General features: G+C 54.8%; 1 protein-coding gene across 2 annotated transcripts in view; it reads left to right on the top strand.

Annotated features, from left to right (window-relative positions):
* The first annotated feature begins 307 nt into the window (after positions 1-307).
* The window catches only part of IRS1 (insulin receptor substrate 1), a 64,535-nt gene continuing 54,748 nt past the window's right edge, over positions 308-10,094 (top strand). The window contains exons 1-2 of one of the 2 annotated variants that reach the window (XM_019022751.4): positions 308-5,139; positions 7,751-8,015. In XM_019022751.4, coding sequence (XP_018878296.3) covers positions 1,390-5,118 — 3,729 coding nt within the window. In that variant the 5' untranslated portion in view covers positions 308-1,389 and the 3' untranslated portion in view covers positions 5,119-5,139; positions 7,751-8,015. Of the gene's footprint in view, positions 5,140-7,750; positions 8,016-10,094 lie in introns of those variants that run through there. The other variant, XM_004033291.5, reaches the window with a different exon arrangement.

Below are 10,094 nucleotides of genomic sequence, written 5' to 3'. Positions count from 1 at the left end.
CTCACTCCTGCGTCTTCCCGAACTCGTCCCCTCCCGTTTTCCCAGACTCCCCTCGTGCTTTCGGGTAGCCACCCAAACACCCCCGCCTGCGCCCGCCGCGGGGATTCCTGCGGGCCGGGGGCGCCCTGGGTGGCGCGCGTGTAGGGAGGCGCTGCGCCGGAGCTGGCGGCCGCGCAGGGGCGCTGTCCTAGCACTGCGCCGGGGTCGGCGCGGGCGCCGCTGCAGCACGGCTGGGGGGCGGAGAGGGGCGGGCGCGGGGCGGGCTCGGCCCGGAATGTAGAGACCCGGGCGGGAGCCTCCCGGCGGCGGCTGCCCGGCTGCCGAGCGCGGAGGCTCCGTCACGTGTTTTTCTCCTCCGAGTGAGACGGCGGCGCAGTCGGAGGGGGCCGGCGCGCAGAGCCAGACGCCGCCGCTTGTTTTGGTTGGGGCTCTCGGCAACTCTCCGAGGAGGAGGAGGAGGAGGGAGGAGGGGAGAAGTAACTGCAGCGGCAGCGCCTCCCGAGGAACAGGCGTCTTCCCCGAACCCTTCCCAAACCTCCCCCATCGCCTCTCGCCCTTGTCCCCTCCCCTCCTCGCCAGCCGCCTGGAGCGAGGGGCAGGGATGAGCCTGTCCCTCCGGCCGGTCCCCAGCTGCACTGGCTGCCCGGTAGCGTTTCGCATGGAAAAGCCACTTTCTCCGCCCGCCGAGATGGGCCCGGATGGGGGCTGCAGAGGACGCGCCCGCGGGCGGCGGCAGCAGCAGCAGCAGCAGCAACAGCAACAGCAACAGCCGCAGCGCCGCGGTCTCTGCGATTGAGCTGGTATTTGGGCGGCTGGTGGCGGCTGGGACGGTTGGGGGGTGGGAGGAGGCGAAGGAGGAGGAGGGAGAACCCCGTGCAACGTTGGGACTTGGCAACCCGCCTCCCCCTGCCCAAGGATATTTAATTTGCCTCGGGAATCGCTACTTCCAGAGGGGAACTCAGGAGGGAAGGCGCGCGCGCGCGCGCGCTCCTGGAGGGGCACCGCAGGGACCCCCGACTGTCGCCTCCCTGTGCCGGACTCCAGCCGGGGCGACGAGAGATGCATCTTCGCTCCTTCCTGGTGGCGGCGGCGGCTAAGAGGAGACTTGGCTCTCGGAGGATCGGGGCTGCCCTCACCCCGGACGCACTGCCTCCCCGCCGGGCGTGAAGCGCCCGAAAACTCCGGTCGGGCTCTCTCCTTGGCTCAGCAGCTGCGTCCTCCTTCAGCTGCCCCTCCCCGGCGCGGGGGGCGGCGTGGATTTCAGAGTCGGGGTTTCTGCTGCCTCCAGCCCTGTTTGCATGTGCGGGGCCGCGGCGAGGAGCCTCCGCCCCCCACCCGGTTGTTTTTCGGCGCCTCCCTCTGCTCAGCGGCGGTGGTGGCGGTGGCAGCATGGCGAGCCCTCCGGAGAGCGATGGCTTCTCGGACGTGCGCAAGGTGGGCTACCTGCGCAAACCCAAGAGCATGCACAAACGCTTCTTCGTACTGCGCGCGGCCAGCGAGGCTGGGGGCCCGGCGCGCCTCGAGTACTACGAGAACGAGAAGAAGTGGCGGCACAAGTCGAGCGCCCCCAAACGCTCGATCCCCCTTGAGAGCTGCTTCAACATCAACAAGCGGGCTGACTCCAAGAACAAGCACCTGGTGGCTCTCTACACCCGGGACGAGCACTTTGCCATCGCGGCGGACAGCGAGGCCGAGCAAGACAGCTGGTACCAGGCTCTCCTACAGCTGCACAACCGTGCTAAGGGCCACCACGACGGAGCTGCGGCCCTCGGGGCGGGAGGTGGTGGGGGCAGCTGCAGCGGCAGCTCCGGCCTTGGTGAGGCTGGGGAGGACTTGAGCTACGGTGACGTGCCCCCAGGACCCGCATTCAAAGAGGTCTGGCAAGTGATCCTGAAGCCCAAGGGCCTGGGTCAGACAAAGAACCTGATTGGTATCTACCGCCTTTGCCTGACCAGCAAGACCATCAGCTTCGTGAAGCTGAACTCGGAGGCAGCGGCCGTGGTGCTGCAGCTGATGAACATCAGGCGCTGTGGCCACTCGGAAAACTTCTTCTTCATCGAGGTGGGCCGTTCTGCCGTGACGGGGCCCGGGGAATTCTGGATGCAGGTGGATGACTCCGTGGTGGCCCAGAACATGCACGAGACCATCCTGGAGGCCATGCGGGCCATGAGTGATGAGTTCCGCCCTCGCAGCAAGAGCCAGTCCTCGTCCAACTGCTCTAACCCCATCAGCGTCCCCCTGCGCCGGCACCATCTCAACAATCCCCCGCCCAGCCAGGTGGGGCTGACCCGCCGATCGCGCACTGAGAGCATCACCGCCACCTCCCCGGCCAGCATGGTGGGCGGGAAGCCAGGCTCCTTCCGTGTCCGCGCCTCCAGTGACGGCGAAGGCACCATGTCCCGCCCAGCCTCGGTGGACAGCAGCCCTGTGAGTCCCAGCACCAACAGAACCCACGCCCACCGGCATCGGGGCAGCGCCCGGCTGCACCCCCCGCTCAACCACAGCCGCTCCATCCCCATGCCGGCTTCCCGCTGCTCGCCTTCGGCCACCAGCCCAGTCAGTCTGTCGTCCAGTAGCACCAGTGGCCATGGCTCCACCTCGGATTGTCTCTTCCCACGGCGATCTAGTGCTTCGGTGTCTGGTTCCCCCAGCGATGGCGGTTTCATCTCCTCGGATGAGTACGGCTCCAGTCCCTGCGATTTCCGGAGTTCCTTCCGCAGTGTCACTCCGGATTCCCTGGGCCACACCCCACCAGCCCGCGGTGAGGAGGAGCTAAGCAACTATATCTGCATGGGTGGCAAGGGGCCCTCCACCCTGACCGCCCCCAACGGTCACTACATTTTGTCTCGGGGTGGCAATGGCCACCGCTACACCCCAGGAACAGGCTTGGGCACGAGTCCAGCCTTGGCTGGGGATGAAGCAGCCAGTGCTGCAGATCTGGATAATCGGTTCCGAAAGAGAACTCACTCGGCAGGCACATCCCCTACCATTACCCACCAGAAGACCCCGTCCCAGTCCTCAGTGGCTTCCATTGAGGAGTATACAGAGATGATGCCTGCCTACCCACCAGGAGGTGGCAGTGGAGGCCGACTGCCGGGACACAGGCACTCCGCCTTCGTGCCCACTCACTCCTACCCAGAGGAGGGTCTGGAAATGCACCCCTTGGAGCGTCGGGGGGGGCACCACCGCCCAGAGAGCTCCACCCTCCACACGGATGATGGCTACATGCCCATGTCCCCAGGGGTGGCTCCAGTGCCCAGCGGCCGAAAGGGCAGTGGAGACTATATGCCCATGAGCCCCAAGAGCGTGTCTGCCCCACAGCAGATCATCAATCCCATCAGACGCCATCCCCAGAGAGTGGACCCCAATGGCTACATGATGATGTCCCCCAGCGGCGGCTGCTCTCCTGACATTGGAGGTGGCCCCAGCAGCAGCAGCAGCAGCAGCAATGCCATCCCTTCCGGGACCAGCTATGGAAAGCTGTGGACAAACGGGGTAGGGGGTCACCACTCTCATGTCTTGCCTCACCCCAAACCCCCAGTGGAGAGCAGTGGTGGTAAGCTCTTACCTTGCACAAGTGACTACATGAACATGTCACCAGTGGGGGACTCCAACACCAGCAGCCCCTCCGACTGCTACTACGGCCCTGAGGACCCCCAGCACAAGCCAGTCCTCTCCTACTACTCATTACCAAGATCCTTTAAGCACACCCAGCGCCCCGGGGAGCCGGAGGAGGGTGCCCGGCATCAGCACCTCCGCCTTTCCACTAGCTCTGGTCGCCTTCTCTATGCTGCAACAGCGGATGATTCTTCCTCTTCCACCAGCAGCGACAGCCTGGGTGGGGGATACTGCGCCGCTAGGCTGGAGCCCAGCCTTCCACATCCCCACCATCAGGTTCTGCAGCCCCATCTGCCTCGAAAGGTGGACACGGCTGCTCAGACCAATAGCCGCCTGGCCCGGCCCACGAGGCTGTCCCTGGGGGATCCCAAGGCCAGCACCTTACCTCGGGCCCGAGAGCAGCAGCAGCAGCAGCAGCCCTTGCTGCACCCTCCAGAGCCCAAGAGCCCGGGGGAATATGTCAATATTGAATTTGGGAGTGATCAGCCTGGCTACTTGTCTGGCCCGGTGGCTTCCCACAGCTCACCTTCTGTCAGGTGTCCATCCCAGCTCCAGCCAGCTCCCAGAGAGGAAGAGACTGGCACTGAGGAGTACATGAAGATGGACCTGGGGCCGGGCCGGAGGGCAGCCTGGCAGGAGAGCACTGGGGTCGAGATGGGCAGACTGGGCCCTGCACCTCCCGGGGCTGCTAGCATTTGCAGGCCTACCCGGGCAGTGCCCAGCAGCCGGGGTGACTACATGACCATGCAGATGAGTTGTCCCCGTCAGAGCTACGTGGACACCTTGCCAGCTGCCCCTGTAAGCTATGCTGACATGCGGACAGGCATTGCTGCAGAGGAGGTGAGCCTGCCCAGGGCCACCATGGCTGCTGCCTCCTCATCCTCAGCAGCCTCTGCTTCCCTGACTGGGCCTCAAGGGGCAGCAGAGCTGGCTGCCCACTCGTCCCTGCTGGGGGGCCCACAAGGACCTGGGGGCATGAGCGCCTTCACCCGGGTGAACCTCAGTCCTAACCGCAACCAGAGTGCCAAAGTGATCCGTGCAGACCCACAAGGGTGCCGGCGGAGGCATAGCTCCGAGACTTTCTCCTCAACACCCAGTGCCACCCGGGTGGGCAACACAGTGCCCTTTGGAGCGGGGGCAGCAGTAGGGGGCGGTGGCGGTAGCAGCAGCAGCAGCGAGGATGTGAAACGCCACAGCTCTGCTTCCTTTGAGAATGTGTGGCTGAGGCCTGGGGAGCTTGGGGGAGCCCCCAAGGAGCCAGCCCAACTGTGTGGGGCTGCTGGGGGTTTGGAGAATGGTCTTAACTACATAGACCTGGATTTGGTCAAGGACTTCAAACAGTGCGCTCAGGAGTGCACCCCTGAACCGCAGCCTCCCCCACCCCCACCCCCTCATCAACCCCTGGGCAGCGGTGAGAGCAGCTCCATCCGCCGCTCAAGTGAGGATTTAAGCGCCTATGCCAGCATCAGTTTCCAGAAGCAGCCAGAGGACCGTCAGTAGCTCAACTGGACATCACAGCAGGTGCGTTTCATGGTGACAAAGTCAGAAGACAAAACTGCTTTTAACCTTGTGCTTGAATTCTGTTCTTCGCCTCTGCCCCTTCCTGTTCTTTCCCACTGCTTCCTCAGGGAGAATGCACTTACATTCTCAGGGCACACAAGATGCTCACCCCACACTGACATCTGGCAGAGAGTCAAACAAACATGTAGGAGCAGCCACAGGAGGGCTTTTTCGTTTGAGAATTCCCAAGTGAAGTAGTTACTGCAGTATTTTTAAAACATATATCCTATGCCAGTTCTGAGGTTTGTGGAGTTCCTCCGTAAGAAGCTTGATTTGTTTGTTGAAGTTTTCTTTTCACTATATATTTAGGTCAGCCCCTGGAAGAGACAGTTCTACAAAAAATATTTGTTAACACAGGGGCTAAACCCTTCCTTATCTTAAACTATCTTAATAGTTTCTGGGAGCCCTTAAGGGTGATCTTATCAAGTTGTTCTCTGTACTTTTGTTCTGTGATTTCATAATACTAGGGCAACATAAACAGCAGTGGGAAGCATTGATTTCTATTCATCCTGCCCTAAAAAGATCAGGAGTAAGAGCTTTTTAGAAATACGTATTTAGAGAGAAGTACCTATCTATTTTGTGATCTCTCAAGAGTAATTATGGGTGACGTTCTCCTTTTGTTCATGTACCAGGATTTGTGAAATATTATTCACACACCGACCCACCATCCCACGGGCCTGGCCTCTCTCGTACAGGATATGCAGGAAACTCTGTATGTGTCTGGGACCCATTATTAAGAGTTGTGGGAGTTCATCCTAGGATGTCTGCCTTATAGTTATCTATTCTTGTGCTGAGACATTACAGATATCATTTGGGGGCTACTATATATCTTCTGTAAAATTACTTTTATTTGTTGAGAAGAATGCATACTAAGTCAAGAACATGCCTTAATATGTTTTGTTTTGTTTTGCATTGAGTAGAAGGGCTAAACTGTATACCCTCCACTTTTAGGGTTATTTGCTGTGTGCCTTTAAGTTCAAGAGTAGACACCACAGTAAATGCTGAAAGTTGGCTTTAGGTCTTCTGTGGCTAATGCCGTATTAAAAATGAAAAACATTTGTAATAGGAAATTAGCCTGCCCTTCGTTCTGTTGATCCTGTTTTCTGGTGGTCATAATTGTGGGTAGAAGAGAGTACAGTTTGCAAATAATGTGATGAGTTGGCAATGCAGAAGTTTCCAGCATTTGGAAACACTTTACTCTGACAAACTGATTATCTTGTGAATTTTATCTATGCTCCACAGAATGAGCTTTTAAAAGCACTGATTTTTCTTAATTTGTGTCCATTCATAAGAAATTAATCTGTGCCCTGGTTTCCTATCGACAGGTATTTATTTATCATGTGTTCATAGTCTTCTTAATTCTGTTTCCAATATTTGATCCATATAATTCTCTATTTTGTAGAACAAGAAAAAGGTATATGAACACTCAAATGAAGATTTTGGGTGATATGTTACAAAAAGCATTTATTTGATCAGTATTTACTTCAACATTTATTTTCATCATTCACTAGAAGAAAGATTTAACTGTGTATATCAACGTCAGCAGTACAAATCTTGTTATACCAAATGATGTTTTTGGGAGTCAGAATCCCTCAACACTTTAAGCATTTGTATTATAAAGTGCCTCATTGGTAAAATAATGAGAATTTGAAGAAAACCAGCCCAGCAGAACTAAAATTTTGGTTTTAAAGGAGATGAAGAGAATAAGTTTTTCTTACTTGTCATCTTAATTTGTTTAGGTTTCTTTTTATAGAGTAGAATAAATGATGTTTGCTCTGAAGAAAATTGATGACCAACTAGAATTTTCATTTTTAAAAAGGTCTTTAAGATAAAATTCTTCTATGTGTTGGATGCATTAAAAAAACAAAAACTCTACAAAATTCTATCCTTAACCATCTTTGGGAAAATAAAATATTCTGGAATAATCATATAATCCTATTTCTAATAATTCTGGAGTAACAATAGACCATGCTTTGCACAGTGCCAGGAAAATTCTACAATGCGTATTTGAGATGTTTGTATTGGTGTTTAAAGTGAGGCACCAAATGCTACCTGGCACATTTACATCCTCAATTCTGCTTGCTTGCCTGTGCCCTGTTGAGTCCAAAGATGTTATTCTATAGCTATCTGAAACAGACAGAAGTCAGACCTGTGAGTGGCAAACAGCTTCTGCTCCGAATGAGTATGTGTGTGCAAACATTATTTTCCTCACTTCCTCAGCAATTGCTGTCTTTGCTTCTTTTCCTCATTTCTCAGGTAAAACCTGAGACTCGGTGAAAGGAATAGAGGTATGATAAGGCGTGTGCTCTGTTGAAACATCTCGGCTTGTTTAAAATTTTTCATTGTCTGTTAGAGGAGAACACTTGTGAAGCACTGAGCTCAGGAGCTCGACTTGTTGGAAGCCTGTCTGCTTTACCTGTAGTCCAGTGACCTTTTCTGCCTGCCCTTTCTCTTGCATAGCCTCTTAGTTCTGGCTTGCTCGTTTTCTAGTACTATCCCCTGCCATCCCTTTGTTTCCACCTCTTATTTCATGTTCCTGACACTATCCTTTTTTTCTTTTGCTCCTTTTCAGAATTTCGCAGTACTTGTGGCCCACTCTCTGCAGAGAGTAAATTGAGAGCCCAAGAAGCAGGGCAAAAAGAGCCTCTCAGACTCGGTCATAGCAGCCCTGCCACCTTTACCCAGCATCAAATTTGTCTTTTAGTTTTGAAACTGCAGCTGACAAAGACACAGACCCCAGCCATGCCTTTTGGGTTCAGTTTTTTTGTTTTTGTCATTCTTTGTTACGCCCTCCCCCTTTAAAAGAAAAAAAAAAAAAAGAAAAAAAAACAGAAAAAGACTCTTTCCATTTCTTTTTCATTCTGTTTCCTTTTTTGTGATGTCAAGGATTCCGTACCTCCAAGGTTGCCTCCCCTCCCTCCCCTTTCCCCAGCCCTGTGGCCTTTTTGGCTGGCGCAAACCCTCTCGGCCCTGGCACTTTCCCTTTTCCGGGTCACCTCCGCTTCCTGCATTCCTTCTCCTCCCTCCTCCGAGCCCCCTTTCGCCCGGGGTGGGGGAATCTGCAGCCAGACCGCCCTCGGGTCTCCCGCCCCCGCCCGTCTCGGGTCATCCCGGGCGGCGGGGCCCCTTCCCGGGCCGCGTGGTCGGCGCTGGCGGGCGAGGCCCCGCCCTCGGGCACAGCCGCACTGCTCCGGGTCCCGGGCGGGCGGGGCGGCTGGGCGCTGATTGGCCCCCACCACAGCCAATCAGCATGTGAAACGGCTGAGCCGCGGCGGGGGCGGGGCGGGGCTCTCCGTGGGTCCCCTGGCGGTGGTGGCGGGCGGACGTCCCTGGGCCACTTTCTGCCACCCTGCCTGGCACCTCTTTCCCGCGGGTGCCCGCAGGCTGAGCCGCAGGCCCCCTCCGCACCGCGCCCGCCGACTGAGGACGTTGTGCCCTCAGCTGTATTCTTGCATTTGGATCAGAATCCTAAGAATGAAAAAGTCCAACCAGCCCACGGACGGGGGCCGGAAACACACACTTGCTCTTATTTTTAATTGAGAAAAATCCAGGCCGTAACCATGTGACGAGCCCCATTTTGTTTCCCTCCTCTCTTTACTATGGTTTACTACGAGGCCACGTTCCTTCGTCTTCCGGTCTCGAGATTCGCGAGCAGGAGGGAGTCCCGCACGTGGCTGCGGGCCTGCGGGCCAGGTGGGGTTGGCCCGCGATTCCTGCCCGCCCCCCGCAACCAAGGGAGGGAGAGAGACCTGCGAGTGCTGCGGCTGCCATCATTTTGGGTCATGGGGGGAGGGGGAATTCCTTTGGCTTGAAAGTGCCCTAGGCTCCATACACTTTACTGCAAAGCACCTGAGCTAGGTAAGAGCTGGGAAAACGCATCCTCCTGGGCTGTGAGGGAGCTCACAGCGAAATGAAAGACGGGACTGCAGCTTGCAGATCCTGAGAACCCGGTGTGACAAGGGTTTGGGTAGTGTGTTCCTTAAAGGCTTGGAGGAAATGCTGTGGCGTTCTCAGACACAGATTCATTTTTCCATCGTTGACAGTCCCAGTGACAGCCCGTCAATTTAGGCTGGGCACGTCGATTTTGAAAGCTTGCTAGATTTGTGTTGTGTACCTTCCAGTAACCAAAATTATGTGAGATATATTACTACATGGGATGGAAAATGTGTTCAGATTTGGCCTTTCTAAAATAAGGAAAATAAGAAAGAAAAGTGCTATGGGAGTATTTTCTTCTCCTCCTCCTCCTTCCCTCTCAAATAAGCATTTCTCACCAGCCAGCATCCCTCTTGCATCACTGAATCATAAGATCCCAGGGCAGCGCTTTTTCTGAGAGGCCAAGTGAAACATCACAGGTGGAAACGTACCAAGCAGGTGCAAATAGTATGCCCCAAAACTGCTACTGAGCAGTGGGAGAGAGTTTCTCTGTTGTTCCAGAAAAGTTTGAGCAGCTAATAATTTGCTTAATGTTTGCAATTGTTTAGGTATCTTTTTATATTAAAAATAAATCCATAAAATGTTGCATATATTGTAGTCATTTCTCTGAGTTCCCCCTCAATAAATACTATCTCCAGCATTGCCTTACAGGAAGAGACTTGGGATCCAAAGGGCATGCCACCTTTTTTTTTTTTTTTAAATCAGAATTCCAGGAAAATAGCTTTGTGCTATCTTAAATGATGCAATGGAAAAAGCAGTTCTTGGGAGCCAGAGATCTTGGGCTCCAACACAGCCTGTGTCCTTCACTAGCAGAGTGACCTTGGGCAAGTCACTTAATTTCTCTGGACCTATTTCTTCATCAGTAACTTGAGGATTTTGTTCTAAATTATTCTAACCTCCTTTGCAGCTCTAAACATAGGAATGTTGTGGAGAAAATGACTGATACTCTTTAATGGGTCAGTTGCAATGAGGATTCTTTCCGA

Source organism: Gorilla gorilla, chromosome 11 (assembly GCF_029281585.2).
Source record: "Gorilla gorilla gorilla isolate KB3781 chromosome 11, NHGRI_mGorGor1-v2.1_pri, whole genome shotgun sequence".
Lineage (NCBI taxonomy): Eukaryota > Metazoa > Chordata > Mammalia > Primates > Hominidae > Gorilla > Gorilla gorilla.
This window is presented reverse-complemented; position numbering and strand designations above follow the sequence as displayed.